At 34.2% G+C, this 21,161-nt stretch overlaps 2 protein-coding genes across 2 annotated transcripts; one reads left to right on the top strand and one right to left on the bottom strand.

Moving 5' to 3' along the window:
• The first annotated feature begins 259 nt into the window (after positions 1–259).
• On the top strand, positions 260–3,658 carry LOC105347389 (uncharacterized). Its single transcript, XM_011456459.4, has 5 exons — positions 260–417; positions 2,139–2,207; positions 2,410–2,553; positions 2,871–3,116; positions 3,534–3,658. The coding sequence occupies exons 2-5, from the start codon at positions 2,147–2,149 to the stop codon at positions 3,557–3,559; spliced, it is 477 nt and encodes a 158-aa protein (XP_011454761.3). The 5' UTR covers positions 260–417; positions 2,139–2,146; the 3' UTR covers positions 3,560–3,658.
• Positions 3,659–4,003: 345 nt separating this feature from the next.
• Positions 4,004–6,203, bottom strand: LOC105347390 (spore cortex-lytic enzyme). The gene is made up of 2 exons (XM_011456460.4): positions 6,043–6,203; positions 4,004–4,607 (listed from the first exon to the last, which is right to left on the bottom strand). Exons 1-2 carry the CDS (start codon positions 6,159–6,161, stop codon positions 4,139–4,141), a joined length of 588 nt encoding a protein of 195 aa, XP_011454762.3. The 5' UTR covers positions 6,162–6,203; the 3' UTR covers positions 4,004–4,138.
• Between the last annotated feature and the right edge of the window lie 14,958 nt (positions 6,204–21,161).

Raw genomic sequence — 21,161 nt, 5'->3', positions numbered from 1 at the left:
ATGTGGACTGAGGGTTCTGGAAACTTTACTAGCATGGTAACACCCTGCCATGCAGTCAGCCGTAAGTAAATATTCAGCACTTTTTCAGCTGACTGAATGGCATAAAAAAACAAAACACATCTTACAGCAATTTCGGTCTATCCGAATAATCTTTGTCAAGATGACTTTTTTTTATAGTGTAACTTTGTTTGTACTACCCATTTAAGTCGGTTTAAAGAATCCGCGTCTCCAAATAACAGATTATCAAAGATTAATCTTAATTCACGCCATGCCGAAATATATAAACGGGCAGGATATTAAAGGAAGAAAAAAAAACCTCGGTCCTTGCTTAGTGGCAGTTGGAATTTATACATTTGTGGTGAATTATTAATGAAGTAATCAGCGTTTGGGAAGGTTGTGATTGACATTAAAGAGAAGGTGAGACAGTTGAATATAACATAATATTCATAATCATTAATAATTTGCTAATTAAAACTAGCCTTCTCCAACATGATATTTCTCAAGTAATGCTTATACAGGTAACATTTTTGTACAGACATAAATGAATCATAGCTAAAATACGAAACGTGTATTATACATTTTTACTACCTGCTTTTATTCTTTAATATGTTTAAAGTACGAGCAGAACTTAAATATCAAACTAAAGAGTAAAAAGTACACTACACTGAAAGTCATAGTAAAAGTATTGCGGGTAGCAAAAGTAATTTGACATGAATTAAAAGTATTTTAGTTCGATGAATTCAAAACTATCAACCTCTATCGATTCACAAAAAACGTTATACCTTGAAACGAAAGTTTAATAAGTATAGTAACTAAAGTTAGTAATATAGTTAGTAGTTAGTATACTATACTTAGTATAAGTAAATAAGTAGTAATTCCTGTATTGTAGTATGTCAGTAGTAATTCATAGGCGTCGGAACCGGCGGGGAGGGGGGGGGGGGGGGGCTTTTTTTTTTGCAAAGTTGGACATTTACCTAACCATATCAGTAAGTTTTATTTTCTTCTTTTTTTTGCTTGTCAAGATATCTGTTTCCGAATAGTCTAGCCCCCCCCCCCACCCCCTCCACTTTCAATATGCCTTCGACGCCACTATAATAGTAAAATATATGCACGTCAGTGGTAAGTGGAGTACAGTTGAATATACTATATCTAGTGTAGAGTGTATGATGGAGAGTGCTTAATTCGAACAGTAGTATGCCTTCTATACAATAATTGGCGTAGTTTTTGTACATTGCTATTAAGTTGTTTAAGTGCATTAACATCATTGTAAGAGTACAAATAAACAAAACGTTTACACGTGTTTCAGATATATCAAGATAAGAAAGTATATATTTTGTATACTCAACTTATTTTTATGTTATCAATCAGTAAAACTGAACTTGAATATACGTAGTATACAAATGTACACCTGTAATTATAGTTAATTATGTTCTTGATATGAAAATGCAATTAATATGTAAGAATATGTGTCCATCTATCTGCACTGTCCGCTGCCAGTTTTCCCTGCTAATGATCCAAAGAAAAGAAAACCAAAATAATTCAAAGCTGTTTGTTATTTTTTCGCCATAGAAGAACATGCCTTTACTCACCAGATGGTTTCATTGAGAGAAAATAAAATACACATATTCTTGAGACTAGACAAATACCTCGAGTATAATTATGTTATGAAAATATTATTTTTTAGTTATTGATAAACATTCAACAATTTATCCCTTTAAGCTCTCTAAACAGCGTACATTTACTATAAGTGCTTTATATTTTATGTTGATATGACCACGCAAATGAAGCGTGAATCTTCATTGTGTCTGTGTAAATGTCCGGTTCATTTTAATCCCTCACTAATCTCCCGCTAAGTTACTAAGTCCGTCACTGGTCAACGATTTGTTAATCTGTTTTGAAATTCAACAAAATACTTTCTACTTGATTACAATTATCGATAAGATAATCTTGACGAGCTTAATTAATTTACCTCCGAAAGTGCAGATTATTTTCACCAAGGCCAACCCATTCGCATTAAAAAAAAAATTCTTTAAATTTTGACTGCTTTTTTCGAAAAAAGAAGAAAAACTGAATGCTGAATTAAATGGGCGGATTACAAAAATAATTTGACTTCTTAATGTATTATCCTCTAATTACAGCAAAGATCATGGATCCAGAGGCGTTAGCAGCAATAGGGGAGCGAGATTTAACAGTTGAGGAGAAAAAAGGTTAATCATCTACTAAATACCAATCTTCAAAACGTTTGAAGCTCTTATAATTAAAATAACGTTCAATTAAAATGACCCTGAAAGTCGACGTGTTGTTGGAAAATATTGTCCTGCAAGTTTAAGGAAGTTTTACTGTATGAAGAATTCGGTAGCTCGGTGTTGTCGTGTAGTTTAATCATTTTCATGTATATTTTTTCCCCAGAAATACGCAAAGTTTACCGGTCCATCGACACAAACGGTGATAACCAATTGAGTGCTGACGAAATCTTGAGGGGTGCCCATCTACTTGGTATAAACCCGACCAGAGAGGAAGTGACGTCATGGATGTCAGAAACAGATAAAGATGGTGTGTTAACTGCGTACAGATTTTGATAAGTGTACACAATATTACAGACATAATTATCATTAATTGATCAAACATGTAAATATTTCAATGCACGACAACGCTTATTTCTGTGCAATTAGGGGTGATTTATTATCATGCACTAATCGTATAGATTTGCAGAATTTTAATGTGTCCAATTAGTTCTATATCTTACTATATGTACTGTAATTCACGTGACATTTTTAAGACTATCTAAAACAATTTTTAGAAAATTGATACCCTTGAATATTAATGAAATCACAGTAATCATAGATTCACCCATGTTTCTTTCCCTGTAGGTAATGGTTACATGGGATATAAAGAGTTTTTCGAGGCAATGAAACTAAAGTTGCTTTCCAAAGAACACGATAGAAGACAGCTTGAAAAAGCTTTCAAAAAGTTTGACACAAAAAACAATGGTTACTTGAATAAGGAACAACTCGCCAAGGCTTTGAGAAAATATGGCGAAGAATTTTCAGCTGAAGAAGAAGAGGAATTCTTTCGAATAGCTGACGCCAACGGGGATGGCAAAATTCAAGTAGAAGGTAACAGTCTTCTTATCAGAACGTTTCAACCTTTGTCAGAGCTACACAGGCACGTAGCATCGGGGGGGGGGGGGGGGGGCACTTTTTCTCGCAGCAACAAATTTTAAAATTTACATATAAAAAATTGAATTATCATGGAGTTGGGCCCCCACTTTTTTGGGAGTATGTAAAAAATTGATAAGAAAATAAGGAAATGAGGAGTGAAATTGAAGTTATATACTACGCCAGCCCCCCCCCCCCCATAAATACTGAGCCTTTTATTCACAAAATTTACAATAGAAAGCTTAACTTTATTCAATAACCTGATCATTGTAGTACAGAGTGAAGATAAAGGAGATATACATTGTATTCAATCTTCATTTAAAAGAACAATAAACTAAACGAAGGTTATCAGGTTATATATTACTATCTTTTCAGAATTCGTGGATCTTTTCATGGGTTGATATCAGTGGAAAATGGCGTCTTTCAAAACATCAGGGAAACATTTTTGTTCTTATTGTATTTCATGTAAAACCAACTGTATTTTCAAAATTCAACGCACATAATAAACATTTAAAGAATTTATATATTCAGCGATTATTTGTGTGTAAGTAAATCTTACTATGTGTGTGTGTGTGTGAGTGTGTGTGTGTGTGTGTGTGTGTGAGAGAGAGAGAGAGAGAGAGAGAGAGAGAGAGAGAGATTTTTTTATAGGCGTTGCCAATTATTTATAAAAATCATCAAGACATCGTTGTCATCAAAAAGGGATTTGTTCAGACATTGTTAATTAACATACTGCAATTCACCTTTACATACTAAAAAACCAAAATTCAAATAGAACGCAAGATATTCCAATACTTTTTATTTGAATATAACGGGTATGCACCATGCACATCTTCTGTGACTATTCTATAAAGTATTTCAAAAACCAAACAATTCATAAGGTTATACTGTGCATTAGAAGTTACTAAAAACCTAAAACCTCCTATAAGTTCTACAATGTTTTGCATGTTTGGGAAACATCCTGATGGTAGGATTTTGCATCATTTCCAATCTCGTCCACGTGATCGGCGATCCGATTGCGCAGTCGCACTCACCCTACACACAAAGTACAGACCCCCGAGTTTCCTTTTCTTCACAGCTAGCCACCATGGGTTAGAATCTGTAGCTGGGCACGGATCAACGGAGCAGAAATTAGTTGCACACTCCGTCGGATCGTTCTTCCAGCGACAAAGAGCGTCCACGGTCGCTTGGAAAACATCGGAGTATTCCGGATCTTGCTGAATTTTAGCTTCCTGCCATTCGATCGTGTCGTTAGGACTATTCAAAGTCTCATATTGGTAGTTTCCATTAGACATTCTCTCAAAGATCACTGAATACAAGTTGCTAGGATACGCTTCGTGACGTATTCGGTTGATGATGGTGTAAGCGACCCCGAGTTTAGCTTCCATCGGTTCTCCTCTGGCTTCTCCGAAAACAACCCTCCCCACTACATCAAAATATTTGGCGTTACTGAAATAAATTATTTACATTTAGCGATTAAAAACGTAGTCTTTTTTTTATAAAATACATTTCTATAGTAAAAGTAAAAAAAATTAAATAAATCTATCGATAAGAAAAAATGTGATTATGAAGGCTCCTATAGTTTTTAATATTAATACTTCAAGTACATGTAACAGAACTGTTTAAACAGGTCATGCAGTGCTTCTGGATTCGTAAACATCGGGATAATGTTGGATCTGGGTCATACATGAAATCATAAATCAACATGACGATGTCATTATGGGTCGTGAAACACCTTTAAGCTGTTTAATGATTTCTATTTCTCACGTACGTAAATTCATAATAAACAGTAACAAATGCCTTAAAACTTTCAGTTAATATTTTTTTGACTCCACAATAAAGCGTTTTTGTTATTATTGTTTAACTTCGCTTTATTAATTAATGGAAATGTTTCTCTTCTGACAGATAAATTTAACATTCTCTCTAATTCTAAAAAGACCAGCATAACTATATTCTTTTCACGTGCGCTTGTGTCCTTTTCTCTGAAGGTGTAGCAATGTGTACATTATGTACACATCATCTGAATAACAGCAACAGTGTTAATTGTAGAATTTACAATATTGCAACATCGTTGTGGCAAATGATTTCACCAAACTGAGTTCGAATGACAGAATTGACAATCCGGCTCATCTTTGTAATCATGACAAATTGCTTTAATTCCTAGAATTGTCACATAGTAATGAATATAAAATACGTTCTGGAAACCGTAGTTTAAAAGAAGGGTACATGTAGTGCTTACATGTACATATAGCTTACGCGCCTCCCATTGTCTTGCTACAGATTTTCAAGGAGTAATTTCTACGTTTCGTCTACCCCCAAACCTTCTTTTCGTTCCGACGCAAATGTAAACTATGTGATACTATAACTTATGACCGTTTTTATATATGGCTTCACGAAATACAAAACTCTTTAAATGTCACATATTGACATAGGCGACAGAACCTCTGCGTTGTCAAAGTACATGTATTTCATTAAAGACAACTAGCCATCCGTTTAATAACTCCTTTTATGACCCAATTGAATACTATATATAGTTGCAATTATTAAATATTCATACCCATTTTGCCCTTTTTTATTGTAAATATGTTTACAAGTACATGTAAATATTCAAAGTATTCTGCTTTTATACGGATACCAAGTTTAAGTTTAGTTTTTCACCCTCGAATACCAGACTTAGGGTTCACGTACATGAGAAATATATATAACGAATAAATTCAGAAGCAAATCGTTAGAAATACATACAATGTACTTGCATGTATGTTTAAACACAACTTAGAACAGAAACTGTTATGTGGAAAAATGTCTGTAATAAAAGAGTCCGGCGTGGAACCCTGGTTAAAATATGTCATTAAATACATTCTATGTAAATCAAAAAAAGACTTACCATAATTTACAGAAGGCATGATCTATGAAGACAAAGATTAAACTTGTGAACAGGATTCTCATATTGACTGCTTTCAACACGTCAGATGTTGCACTAATGAATTGCTGATCTGTTTTCATTTTAATCAAGGCGTGCACCGCACGCGTACGACACAATGTCAAGAAAGTTCACGTCGTGCATTAATGATATAAAACGTAATATTAATTATTGTGTCAGTTTTAACGGTATATAGCACAGTGGTAAACAAAGTTATAATTTTGTTTTCGTCTTTGTATTGTAAATAGTAATTAATAATTGCATCATATCTGTTTTCAGACAAGTAGTAATACGCTTTATACTGGTAAACTGTCGTAGAAAATTAAAATTAACCTTGATTAATGATTCACTTATTGAAAGTTAGAATACTTTTTTAAATCCCGATCTTAAAGCGGCATTTATTTGAATTGAGAGTTTTAATTTCCCCCCGTAAAAATGAAAAAAAAAAATAACCCGAAGCAACCTCACCTACCTACCCCCCCCCCCCCCCCCCAAAAAAAAAAACAACCCAAAACGACAGACCACACCATATATATCAGTGCTTTGTTTGAGTAAGTCTTTTAAGTTAAGGTGGAATTGGTCACATAGATATATTAGTATTGACTGGAGTACATATGCATGATATTGAAATTCAATTGTAGTCATCGTGAGGATTTTTATTACCAACATCTGTACAAGAGCATCAAATATACTATAATTTAACCAAAGAAATAAATAAATTAAAAATTCAAAAGTTTCAAACTAATGACTCACACAGCTATGCTTACCATGATTGCTCTGTAAGTAAACAAGGTTGTGCGATAAATTACCAAGTTATAATTATTTTTTTATTGCAAAATACAGTTTGTCAAAACAAGGCGGTGTTTTACACATTCTTAAAAATGAAGTATGACCGGGATTGCGGTCTTGGACATAATTACCCTTTCTTTATTGTGGTAAAGCCCGCCCGTAAAGCCTACTGTAAGGGAGGTAATCGAATTTTAAGATTCACTACATTTTGTTTATGTACAAATTTATGATTTTAAATTCATACATATCATGAAAAATGAAATACACTACATTTTTGGATATATTTGTTATATATTAACACATTAAAGATAAAGCGGTGTTAATAAGCTGTCCATCTTGCAACCCATGTTTGCAATTGTTTTCTCCCTTTCCGCAGTCGGATGCCAAGAACTGATGGTCATGAATTTAACATTTTCCTAACTATAATGGAACAATCGGGGGTATTTCATTGTTTCTGGGAATAACTCTTATTGATTCCATTATTAATAATTTGGTTTATTAATAACCGAAAGAGTAGTGCAGCGCTGTTAAACTTTGAACCCAAATTACCTGGCTACTAAAATAAATTAATGACAGAATGATGATCAAACGAAACAAAACAAGTGAAATCGGGCAATTTTTTTTTTCAAACTCTAAAGTGGTTATTTCATAAAATATACTTTATCATTTTGAATTTAAAACTGCTTGGACCGTTTTTTTTTCTTCAAATTTTATGAACGCTTTAAAACGATGGTTATGCTATGTATGTGTATAATGAAAGAAATTGCAGTAGTTTACCCGTTCAATAAAGCCATATTTTAATGAAAAAAATGATGAACAAAATTTGTTAACAAAACAAACAACATAAAGAGGTACCGCCTTATTTCGCCTCCGATGTCGAGGCGGCTGGTATTGTATTACGACTTAAGACATCGCCGTATATAAAGGTAAAAATAATTTGGCAAATAAAAAATAAACCTGAGTACATTTTTTCTAAATGTCTGTTTTGTTTGCAGTCGATGCATGCGGGCTGAATAAACCTAATCTTTTTAGAGACAAAACCAAACAGCCCCCCCCTTTTTTTTAAATAAACATTCACATTATGCAGTTTGGTTTGACGTTTTTCTTTATGGCCATAAAACTTTATTTTATAAACTTTGAATATTTCTAACTTTGAAAGGAGACCTATTCTGCTGGTGTTAATAGGCGAAAGTCTTTAACTTCCTAAGTTAATTGGTTTGTATGGAAAATTATTTGATACCATGAGAGCGAACAAATCGGACCATGCAGCTTTAAATCAGGATGTGATATTTGTTGATGAGTGTTGATATAATACGTAGTCTTTAAAAAGTTTGTTTGATGACTAAGGTGAATTATACACTTTTTAAAATCTTAACTACATTTAATGCGTCTTAGAAATTATTAGGTTGACAAAAATCAATTGAAAGTTTGGAGTATGTAGTCAAATAAAAAGAACTTTTTGCACTTGAATCTCTTTTCAAAAGTTTTCTGCCCTTCAAATTTTTAGCATTTTAAAGGAAATGGAAAGCTTTTGCAACTTGTTACCAAGAGATCTGGCTCCACCGTCACCAAAATTTTCAAATCCCTCAACTCATTCCTCAACTCAAATCCTGTAAAGAAAAGTGCATAAACTTGAGGTCAAACCTCAGATTTGAGGCTGAGTATTGACTTGAGTAAAATTGGTGACGACAGAGCCAGGAAGAAAACAGCATTTTTGTGACCTTGAACTTTAAGTATTATTTCTCTGTCAACGTTGTAGATGTCGTACAGAACTTATTTACAATCATATGTTATTTGTTTTAGTTAACTATTTCTGCGACAGTTAAGGGTAAAAAAAATATCACCAAGTTAACTTAAAGCTTTCAACATGGACGAATGTTCATATCACATGGTGGATATCAATTTATTATACGATTATTATCAGATTTAACACAATGAAATATAGGCGAAGTTTAGGCTGGAACTCTGCAAACAAAGTAATGGTTTCCAATTTTGATTTTGTTGATGGTAGTCCACCATGGATTGGAAGCAGTTGCAGGACAGGGATCAAGTGCGCAGAAATCCGTTGCGCATGTTGTCGGATCCTTCACTCCAATACACAGTACGTCCCGAGAGGCCTCGATGGTGTTATTGTATTCGAGAGTTTGTTCAACCTTTGCTTCGTTCCATGCTTGAGTATGAGATTCCAGATCCAGAGTGTGGTATTGGTAACCGCCGGTTTCTGTTTTTTGATTCACTACCGCAGTGAGACTATTCGGATATCCCTCGTGCTTTATTCTGTTGACAATGCTGTAGGCCACCGCTATTTGTCCTTCCGCCGGTTCTCCTCTCGCCTCACCAAAGACAACTCTACCGACAGTTTGAACATTATCTTCAGAGCTATAAAGAAAATATAATGTTAAATATATAATATAATAATATATAGTAAAAAAAAAAAGTAATAGCACACATTTTTGATGTGGTAGTCATAAATTAGTTATTATATATAACTGATTGATTATGTTTGTCACTCTACGTGCCCTGGAGAAAATTTATTTAGTCATACTAGAAAATCATAGTTGCCATCTGGGTTCTAACCTTAGGGCTACTTAATGAAATTACGAATTAGGACTTTATAATTATCGTCTGTCGTGAAACGGCAAAACTATTTTAGTTTTTAAAGTGTTACATGAAATTTTACGATATTATTATGCGTTTTTTTTCCCCATTTTTAGCACACCACTCAAACTAGAGAAGACCTTTGTTTATGACATAACTCTAATACACCCCATGAAAAAACAAAACATTAAAAAAAAGAGATGAAAATGAGTCGTTTCACGATTGATTGATTTAAGTGCATATAAAAATTAATTAGTAAATACATTTAATAAAATATCTCATTTTTAAATTAAAAAAAATAAATAATTATTTCTCTGTCAAACCAGTAATTCCTAAAACTCATAGCTTTCCGTCCAGCCAACTTCTCGTCATTGGTCTTTAAAAATCAAATATACTAGAAAATAAATTCTCTCTACTATGCTATTTTTTCATTTTTAACTATTCAAAAAGACAAAAATGCTTTTTAATATTTTTCGCTACAAAATTTTCGCGACAGTTTTTTAATTTAATAGAAATTTAAGTAAGAAAACATTATCTTTCTCCTTTCTTGCTGTAAATATCTTACCATAACTGCCCTGATGCATGTACACAGCAAACAAATGCAGGTAAAATCCATATACGTATGATATAGTACATAATTCTGAAAATACTAGCGTTCTCTAAAAAAAAGTAATGAAACACAAAGCCCCCCTATGGTTCGATGTTTGCCTTAGACGTCTAAAGAATTTTTTTTGTGCGCATGCGTCAAACTGTAACAAGTAGCTGCTGTGTTAAAGCCAAGAATGACCTGTAAAAACCACTGTAAGGAACAAATTACCATGTCCTAATTAAGAATTGATTCAAATCACCATCATAATATTTTGTCGCATTCATTAACATATTCAATTTATTCAGATTCGAAATAAATTAATTATGAAAGAAATCAATTTTGCACTGCTATGAACCTAATTTTCAGAACTAAAATAGTTCAGATTGCAAACCATGTACATGATGCTACCTGCATTATATAACTCTCAAATTCTAATAAAGTTTATTTATTGACATGTTACGGACATGTACATAATCAAGATCTTTTGTTCGAGTCAAATATGTTTTTCTCATGTTTGTAAAGATAAAGTTTATCAACCAAGATTAAATAAGATAATATGCATGAAATTTCAAACAATACAAGCTTCTTCTTTAAATGATTATTTTTCATTCATTATCGTGCCCGCTAGGCTATTTTTAACACAAATGCACGAAAATTGATAACAATGAATAAATTAAAAATAATTAAACTGACACAGTCTGCAGAAATGTGTTTCACAACCAGTGCCATAATGTCATGTAACAAGCTTAAATTATTTATAAATACTATATCATTTAATCTAATGAGTGATGAGTTCGCTCCTCTGTTTATGAGAAATGTGTTCCCTTCAAGTTTGATAATTTTGCATCATATATTCATTTGGTGATAATTATATAAATTCGATTACACAACATCAAATAAACAATATATTTAATTACAAAACCTACATTAATATTCATATAAGTTTAGCAAGACATCTTTTTTTAAAACGCGGAAGCTCTTCAAAAGGAAAATCAACATTCTTTATTATTCTATTAATATTCAAGGTTGGTGTAAGTTTGGCTTTCTAGTTTTCAATGCAGACTAGACTTCAGAAAAATAGCTTGAACTTTTCATGATTTCTTTTGACATATATTAGTAAATATAACAAATATTGAAAAATCAATATAAAAATATTTCAAATTTCATGCTATATCTCGTTTATAAATAATTGACCCATGCTTCATAAGTGATTTTGTGAATTCATAAACTTTTTCTTATGAGTCAGTTGTAAGTAAGGTAAAAACTTAGAGACTTCTGCTAGAAAACAGCATTTAGTTAGTATAAAACGTATTTCCCCAAAAAATGTTTATTTGGTTCTATGACTCATTCCAATTAACTGTAATGGAGGGAAAAACGATATATCCGCGAGTTGTACTTTCAGTGTAGAATGGCCATATTACATGCACAGAAGCGCCGATTAATTGTTATCCTCTCGCGCAACTTGCTGTGAAGGGGATATAGCATCGCTGCTGTGCGTGTGTGTGTGTAAATGTACATGTGTGTATACATGTGTGTCTTCTTCAGCTTGGAAGCAAACTTAAAAGAAAAAACCCTTGCACGGATATTTATCAAACTTCGTACACTTATTTGGCATGGTAAAAAGACAACCCTGTCAATAGTTGAATACTTTTTAATATATCGGTATAATAACACAATTTTATGTACGACTTGACTATAACTAGTTCCGCTTCACTACTGTGAAACTAAAGTGAAAGTTAACAGTTCAAATCAACTTGATATTTTTTGGATTTAGATCTTGTAAAGTTAAAAATACAACTTTGTATTAATGGAGGGTTAGTACAATTTGGTCTCCTCAATTACTTTTACATAACTGTTTATTCCTAAATAAATAAATGCATCCTCCACACAATAATTCATGTCGCGAGGAGATGCTCCGCTTAGCGGTGCCCTTGTTACGGACCGCCATTGCCTGACGTCGTCATGACGTCAGGCATTCTAACTTAAAGGTTTGAAAGTTGCATTCTCAGAAACAGAGCAGGCAATGGGGGCAAGCAATATCAAGATTTTTCATAAAAAAACCAATGCATGTTTAATGTGTCAACATTTACAACTGATGAAAATGTTATATATGATGTAAAAAGCAACAGTGAGCAAGAGTTTTCAAGTAAAAGGGCTGTTCACCATGCACGTGTGTGCATAGCATAATCCTTATCTAAAAAATAGATTGTCATATTTGAACGGTGCGAGGCAGGGGTGTCAATGGAACACGTTGTTACACAGTGCCTAATACGGTACATGTACAATGCAAGTAATAATTGATGCTGGATTATCGTCACTAAAAATGAATCATCATTTTGAATTCAAACAAATATGTATTCATGTAGCTGGAATAATTACTTGAGAGCTAATACGCCGAAACGAGGTGTGTCCCGATTTTTGATCAATTGGGCGAGTTCAGGATGTAATAACTCGTGTGTCGTACTAAATGTACTTGAAACAATTACAACTCAAGTGTGTATATATGTTAACTCGATACATTTCTTCTGACAAATTCGGTCTAAAGTAATGTAAATGTAGTTGTTACAAAACAAATGTCAAAAAATCAGTTGATCCCCTCCAATGGATCTAATATGCCAGTGGATCAGTTCATACAAACAATCGGAGATCTTAGCTGCTGCGTAAATCGTAACGCAAGGCTTCGCGCCATAATGTGTGCCATTCATAATTTTTGCTCGCCGATTAGTTGACTAGTTCAAATGGGGATCATAAGAATACTTTAGAGCACACCGTGTGTACACATGTATCACAGGAACGCAGCATCGGGGATGGGTCGGCTACCTCTACCACTTTTTTTTCGCAGCAGACACTTTTCTTAACTTGACCTATTAAAAAAATGGAAATGTCATGGGTGCCCGCTACCCTCCTCTTTTGTCGGAGCATTTGATATATAAAACTGAAAATAAGGGATTTTAATTGAATTGCATTGAAGTTACAACAAAAACTACCCGCCCCCTTCAACCCCCGGATTAGGATTTCCTTCATGATTTTGAGAATTCCCCCCCCCCCCTGTTTAATTGCTTGTCAAGATTTTTTGAATGAAGATAAAACGTCCTATTACCTTAATGCTTCTTACTATATCAAAAACAATTTGATATTTGATTGTTTTATCTTCCACTTTCATGCTTATATGCAATTACTGGAATGATAAACGCATGTGCATTCCTAAAATAAAATGAAATCAATTTCTTCCTAAATAACAAGCGTTCCGTTTATGAATTTATGATCAGCAGTGAAAATTAATATTCATTTTTTAAAAGATAGCCTCATCAATCCATGCACGCTTCCATTAAATAATTTTGTTTAGTCAGGCAAGCTTTTTGAAAAGCTATTAGTTGTTTGATATACATTTCAATATTGTTAATGCGCCTGCAGGATAGTTTTTTTTATAGAATTAAAATTATGCTTATTTTTATGTATTAAAAGTAAATTTACATTTAGAAATATGTTTTACACCTTTTAAAGAATATTGCATATTTTTGATTTGCTCGTAAATGTAAAGTCATGGACTGTCGTGTTAGGCGCGTTTTTATCAAGACTTAGTCTATAATTTATTCGGAATATTTCGGTGATTTTTATTCTTTTCAAAACAATGTATCGCAATCGGTTTACGGGATACGAAAGACCTGTAATACTAAAAACCGGAATGACATGAAATTTTATATAAATGATATATTTGAATTTCTATGTGTTGTGTCAAATAAAATGACTGTGTGTGTGTTTATTATATTTCCATGTGAAATGTGGTACAAAAATATCATGAAATGACATATCAATTATTTATGCAAAAATATGAAAGAACTGACAATTTGAATTGACATTGAAAAGAGATTTATTTTAAATTCTTTTGAGAACCTTATGCAATTAAATAACCATGATTATCTTCATAAACTGAAGTGTAGATAAGGTTTATAATTCCATTTAGGAAAAAAATATCCGGCTTATATTTAACCTTTAAAATTGTGCAGATATTACCGGATGAGCATATATAATCTTACATGTACCTTTAAAATAATCCATTTCTATTTTTTTATGTGGTCCTTTGAAATCATTTTGACGCATTAAGTTTCAATTCAATACAATGCAACAAAAAAAAAAAAACAAGAGATGTTTGTGAAACACTTATGCCCCCCTCCCCTGGAAACATCCACACAAAAAAAGAACATAAACTGCAAATAACTGAAATTTTAACTGAATAACTGAAGTCCAAGGGGTATAACTCTGTCGAAAATTGCTCTATCATACCCAAAATCAAACTTGACCTAGATATTATTTAGATAAAAACCTGTATACCAAATTGCATATCAATATGTGCACCTTCTGTGAAGAAAATGAGCGGAAACTGCAAATAACTTGAATTTTTCCACATCCAAGGGTCATAACTCTGTCGAAAATTGCTCGATCGTACCCAATACCGAACTTGACCTAGATATTATCATGATAAACCTGTATACTAAATTTCATTTCAATATGTTCATCCTCTGCGAAGAAAAAGAGCGGAAACTGCAAATAACTGGAATTTTTCTACGTTCAAGGGCCATAACTCTGTCGAAAATTGCTCGATCGTACCCAATATCGAGCTTGACCTAGATATTATCATGATAAACCTGTACACCAAATTTCATTCCAATATGTTCATCCTCTGCAAAGCAAATGAGCGGAAACTGCAAATAAATGGAATTTTTTAACGTCCAAGCTAATGGCCATAACTCTGTCGAAAATTGCTCGATCGTACCAAATATCGAACTTGATCTAGATATTATTATGATAAACCTGTAGACCAAATTTCATTTTAATATGTTCATCCTCTGCGAAGAAAATGAACGGAAACTGTTGGTGGACCGACCGACCGACAAAAGCAAAGCATATGCCCCCCCCCCCCCGCCCTTCTTCGAAGGGGGGCATAACAAGAGGCCCAGGGGCCACATCGCTCACCTGAGGAACAATTGCCATAATTCTGATCAAATTAGCATTACAGTATCGAAATATCTTGACAACTAAGTACAGTAGATCTTGCTAAAAAAAATTGAACATCTGCCAATTTTTATCCACTTCTTTTTTTTGGTAAATACCAAGCCCCTTTTGATGTTGTACCTGTAAGAAGATTTTTCTCTATTTCTATATACCCCCCCCCCCATTTCGTGGCCCCACTTTTCTCTATGGAATCATGGTTTCATCAAACTTAAATCTGCATAACCTGTGCTTTCACACTAAGTACTGAGTTTAGGACCGGAAACTTTCCAAGAATATTTTTAATGATTTTCTCTATATATTCCGATGTAAAAATTCAAACCGCCATCACGGCCCAGCCCTACCACTAGGGACTGTGATTTTGCAAACTTGCATTACACTACCCAAGGATGCCTCTACACAAGTTTAAGCTTTTCTGGCCAAACAGTCCTTAAAAAGAAGATTCTCTATATATTCCTATGAAAAAATTCATCCCCCATTGTGGCCTTACCCTACCCCTGGACTATTATTTAAACAAGCTTGAATCTATACGATCTGGTGGTGCTTCCTCTCAAATTTGGGCTTTCCTGGCCTAATAGTTCTGAGAAGAAGATTTTTAAAGATTTTCTCTCTATATAAAAATTTATCCCCCATTGTAGCCCCGCCCTACCCCCAGGGACCATGATTTGAACAAACTTGAATCTACACTACCTGAGGATGCTTCCATTTTTTGGGGCTTTCCTGGCCTAATAGTTTTTGAGAAAAAGATTTTAAAAGATTTTCTCTATATATTCCTATGTAAAACTTGATCCCCCTCTTGTGGCCCCTCCCTACCCCCGGGGACCATGATTTGAACAAACTTAAATCTACACTACCTGAGGATGCCTCCACACAAGTTGAAGCTTTTCAGGCCGAATAGTTTTTGAGAAGAAGATTTTTGAAAAATACCAACAAATTTTCAATAATTCTCAATTATCTCCCCTTTAAAGAGGGCGTTGCCCTTCATTTGGACAAACTTGAATCCCCTTTACCTAGTGGTGCTTTGTGCCAAATTTGGTTGAAATCCGCCCAGTGGTTCTTGAGAAGAAGATGAAAATGTGAAAAGTTTACAACGACGCCGACAACGACAGACAACGGACAAATTGTGATCAGAAAAGCTCACTTGAGCCTTTGGCTCAGGTGAGCTAAAAACTAATAGACTAATTGTTCTCGAACAATTAGAGGTCTTTCCACCTCATTATTGTTTTAATGTTTTGTTTCAATATAATTTAAGTACATTTTTTCTCTGCGTTACTTAACCAAAAAAGTCTAAAACACAAGTATGCAATTTTTTTACCTTGACCTTTGATCTTTACGTCATATTGACTGGTAAAGGTCAACATTTCAAATTAAAGTAGTTTTATGGCCCTACGATGTAAGGTTAAAAAGTTGTAGGTGTTTTTAACAAAATAAACTTTCAAGGGGCGGTAACTGCTAGAAGGTGGCCTCAGGCCCTTTCGGTTTGATAGTTGGAAGAAGCATCTTAATGTACTGAATACATTAGTAAAAGTTTCAAGTTTCTACCTCTAACGGTTTATGAGATATAACGATAACAAGCATTCTGTACAATAGGGCAATTACTAATTGTTTCAAAGTAGGGGCTGAAGGGTTATATTTTGAAATGTCTCAAGAAGGCCTACTTTATCCATAAAAAGTGTTTATGACCCCCCTAAACAAAAGCGATTTAAAAACTCATTAATTCACATATTTCCGAATGACCTTGGCCTTTGACCTTTATGTCATTTTGTTTTAATCCAAAGTGGTCCGAAGTCTCAAAGACAAAAAATAACAAGAGGCCCATGGGCCACATCGCTCACCTGAACAGCAGTTCCTTGTAACATTACATTTCGTAGCATATGCTTTTTCTATTTTAAACATTGAACCCGTTTCTGGGGACTCAGTTATGGTCCGAGGTTTATGGTTGGCTTGAACAACATAATTAGTAACATAGGAATGAAAATGTGAAGCACTGCGGTGGGACCGCACGTACACAACCTGAAAAACTGAACGTAGAAGAGTTCCACTTCAAGAGGAATAACTCTCAGACTGTACAGAACATCAAGAAAGATAACTCTTGGTTCCACTACATTAGAGTTTACACAATTTGAGGATCCTTGCATAGTAATCTCACAAACTGTAGCATTATAGTTCTCGAGAAAAACTTTTTAAAAACATTTTCAATATATCTTTCTATGTTAAACTTTGAACCCCTCTTGGGGCCACAGTATTAGTCCAGTGCTAAAGTTTTAATTATTTGGAATCTACATTATTTAGGGATGCTTGCATAGTTATCTCACAAGCTGAAGCATTATAGTTCCCTAGAAAAAGATTTTTCAACATTTTCCCTCTATATTTCTATGCTAAACTTTGAACACCTCTTGGGACCCCAGTATTAGATTGAGGTCACGGCTTTTATAATTTCGAATCTACACTATTTGAGGGTGCTTACGTAGTTATCTGACAAATTCATGCATTGTAGTTCTCGAAAAGAAGATTTTTAAACATATTCCATATATACCGGTACTTCTACATTCAACTTTAAACCCATCTTGGGTCCCTAGTATTAGTCCAGGGGTCACTATTTTAAAACTGTCGAACCTTCATTATCCAGGGTTGTATGCATGATAGTAATCTCGCAAATTGAAGCATTGTAGTTCTCGAGAAGAAGATTTTTACAATTTAAAATCTTCACTATATATACAAGTTTTTGTGTAAATATTGGCATTTCTGGTGCAGTGGTTCTTGAGAAGAAGATTTTTTATACATTTTCCTATGTATTTCTATGTTAAACTTTGAACCCCGCCTGGGGCCCCAGTTTTGGTCCGAGGGTCACGATTTTTACAATTTAGAATCTTCACTATATATACAAGCTTTTGTGTATATATTGGCATTTCTGGTGCAGTGGTTCTTGAGAAGAAGATTTTTTAAACATTTTCCTATGTATTTCTATGTTACACTTTGAACCCCGCCTGGGGCCCCAGTTTTGGTCCGAGGGTCACGATTTTTACAATTTAGAATCTTCACTATATATACAAGCTTTTGTGTAAATATTGGCATTTCTGGTGCAGTGGTTCTTGAGAAGAAGATTTTTAAAGACATGCACCCTATACTTACTGTTTCGCAATTATCTCCCTTTTGAAAAGGACTGTGCCCTTTATTTTAACAATTTATAATCCCCTTTCCATAAGGATGCTTTGTACCAAATTTGGTTAAATTTGGCCCAGTGGTTTTTGAGAAGAAGTTAAAAATGTGAAAAGTTTACAGACGGACGGACAGACAGACAGACGGACGGACGGACGGACAGACGACGGACAACGGGTGATCAGAAAAGCTCACTTGAACCTTCGGTTCAGGTGAGCTAAAAAAAGTTGGAAGTGATTTTATGGAAATTTAAATACTTTAAACTACTAGAAAGGGGGCCTCAGATCCTTTCGGTATAAATAGATTGAAGAACCCCCTAAGTGTACTGAAAACATTGGTAAAAGTTCCAAATCTCTATATCGTTTGGATTCAGAGGAGAAGCGTCTGTAGCAAAAATATATTTATAAATGATACAAGTAACACGTGTTTGAATGTTGTTGTTATATTTATATCCCATCTCTGATTGGTCGTAAATTAAGTTACTCAGGCGTTTCGAGAGTTACATGGGTACGTTTTTAATGTAGAAGTTATTCGAGAATTCGCTGCCTATCGTGCAACAGACTTCTGAGATGTCTCGACCGTCCATGACTGATTTCCTCGCTTTGTACAGAAAAATAGACGAAGACAATTTATTGGAAGAACCTGCAATTGAAACTAGACCACAACCTGCAGTATTGGACAATCTATGGATAAAGTTCCTGAACGGTCAGACCTCGCAGACACATTTAACTGGTTTCGGACATACTTGATCTCAAAGCCGGAGAGTTTCAATGATGAAATATCAGTTTCTGGTAAAGATATTGATATTATTACTAGGTCTATCAAGAGAGAAGTGTCAGTAAAGTTTAAACACGAAGGAAATAAGATACAGTATATTAACTTTAATTCTGATTTATTGAGTGATTTAGCAAAGGTGCAGAAACACTTTATTAATAAGCTGAATAAGAGGAACAAGTTAATCAGAATAGCAGATATAAGTCCCCCGCAGGTTGGACAACGGTCAGAGAGTACGAGAGCGATGACCTTGCGTCAGATTCTGAAGATGGAAAACGCATGCGCCAGGCGGAGACCCGCATAAAATTACATATTTTGATAAAACACCAGTTAATGTGGATAAAGGAGTTAAAGGCAATTTGTGTAAACATATCAAATTTTGGGAATCTATTGGTGCTAACCAATTTGTATTAGATACTATAAGAGAAGGTTATGTTGTTCCTTTTGAAAGTATTCCACCTTGTATGTATTTCAAAAATAATAAATCTGCAAAAGATAATATTGAATTTGAAGACAAGTCTGTTTCAGAGTTATTAGAGATAGGATGCATGCAAGAAGTCCCATTCCGGCCGTATGTTGTCAGTCCGCTCAGTGTCGCTGTTAACAAAGGTTCTGGTGAAAAGAGGTTGATTTTAGATGAGTCAATTAAATAACTATGTTCTTAAAAGAACCATCAAAGACTGGGACAATGCTGTAGATTTTTTCAAAATAGATTGTTATTTGTAGTTCGATCTTAAATCAGGGTATCACCACATAGATATTTTTAGACAGCAATTGACATATTTCTCCTTTTCCTGAAATAACAAATTTTATTGTTTCAGCGTTTTACCATTCGGCTTGACTTCGGCTCCTTACATTTTTACAAGATGTTAAGACCTCTTGTCAAATACTGGAGAAATAGTGGAATTGATATAGTTTTATATTTGAACGATGGTTTAGGATTTGGTTCAGATTTTTCAGAAATGTTAGCAGAATTCTGATAATGTCAGAGATACTTTAGAAAAAGCGGGTTTATTAATAAATTTTGAAAAATCAGTATTACAGCCCGTACAGTGCTTAGAGTGGCTAGGTTTAACTTGGAACTTGGAACTCGACATCTTTCTCTTTAAGCATACCACCCAGAAGAGTTAATGATGCAGTTGTTTCAATTAAGTTTTTAATTGATAGATTTTCTCTTTTTACAGCAAGGAAATTGGCCAGAGCAGCAGTCAAAAAAATTTCTATGTACCCAGTAGTGGGAAATGTTGCCAGTTTAATGACAAGACAAATTTACTTAGCCATTGAGAATAGAATTTGTTGGGATCGTTTGTTATTATTATCTTTTCCGGAAGCAGTTAAAAAGTTGTTTATTTTGGCAAGATAATCTATGCAAACTTAAGCTTAAGCGTATGGATCAAGATTATTTTTCTCATGTTCTAGTATATCCTGATGCAAGTTACATCGCTGCGGCTTATAGTGTTGAATTGAATGAAAATGTTTTCCACAAAAGATGGACAGAAAATAAAACGGTTATGAGTTTTACATGGAGAGAGCTTAAAGGTATACAGTTAGCGTTTGACTCTTTTTCAGGTTACTTCATTGGTAAGAACGTTTTAGGTGGCAGGGGACAGTTTTTTTAATACAATTCATTGTAGCCTAGGGATGCATGTCTTCGGAACTCTGTAACTAGAATTTCCTCAGTTCCCATTCAGCACAAATACCTTTAATTCACTCTTTATAAGGCCAATCACCAATTTCTGAAGAAAATTATTAATCAAAACCTGTAAAATTCTCTACATACTGGTTTTTATGAGATTTTGACCCTTTCATATTTTGCTAATTTTTCATGATTTTTCAGCTTTTAGACCTCCCCCAGCTTATTCCCTGCAGAGGGTTGACCTTCCGTACCGCGTGCATGTTGCACTATCACATGTCAGAAACTTACCGGTGTATAGTTTACAATGTCCCATCCACCTACTTTTCGTGTTATTTTACCTCCCATCTGTAACTTGCAATTTCACTGTGTAAAGTCAGCACAACAGTCATAGCCACAGGTTTCGCATTTTACTTCTGATTCTCATGTACCTAACATAAGGGGCCTACATATTGCATATCAATTTCAACAACAGACACCCCTCTAACTAATGATGATCATTAAAAATCATTTCATGAATTTTAGCAACAC

This window comes from Magallana gigas, chromosome 5 (assembly GCF_963853765.1).
Source record: "Magallana gigas chromosome 5, xbMagGiga1.1, whole genome shotgun sequence".
In the NCBI taxonomy this organism is placed as follows: Eukaryota; Metazoa; Mollusca; class Bivalvia; order Ostreida; family Ostreidae; genus Magallana; species Magallana gigas.
Note: the sequence above shows the minus strand (reverse complement) of the source record. Positions and strands in the feature narration are given on the sequence as shown.

Coding starts and splice junctions, on each gene's coding strand:
- LOC105347389 (XM_011456459.4), top strand. CDS start 2,147: ATGGATCCAGAGGCGTTAGCAGCAATAGGGGAGCGAGATTTAACAGTT. Junction 2,554..2,870: donor GTCAGAAACAGATAAAGATG/GTGTGTTAACTG, acceptor CTTTCCCTGTAG/GTAATGGTTACATGGGATAT. Junction 3,117..3,533: donor TGGCAAAATTCAAGTAGAAG/GTAACAGTCTTC, acceptor CTATCTTTTCAG/AATTCGTGGATCTTTTCATG.
- LOC105347390 (XM_011456460.4), bottom strand. CDS start 6,161: ATGAAAACAGATCAGCAATTCATTAGTGCAACATCTGACGTGTTGAAA. Junction 4,608..6,042: donor CATGCCTTCTGTAAATTATG/GTAAGTCTTTTT, acceptor AATTTATTTCAG/TAACGCCAAATATTTTGATG.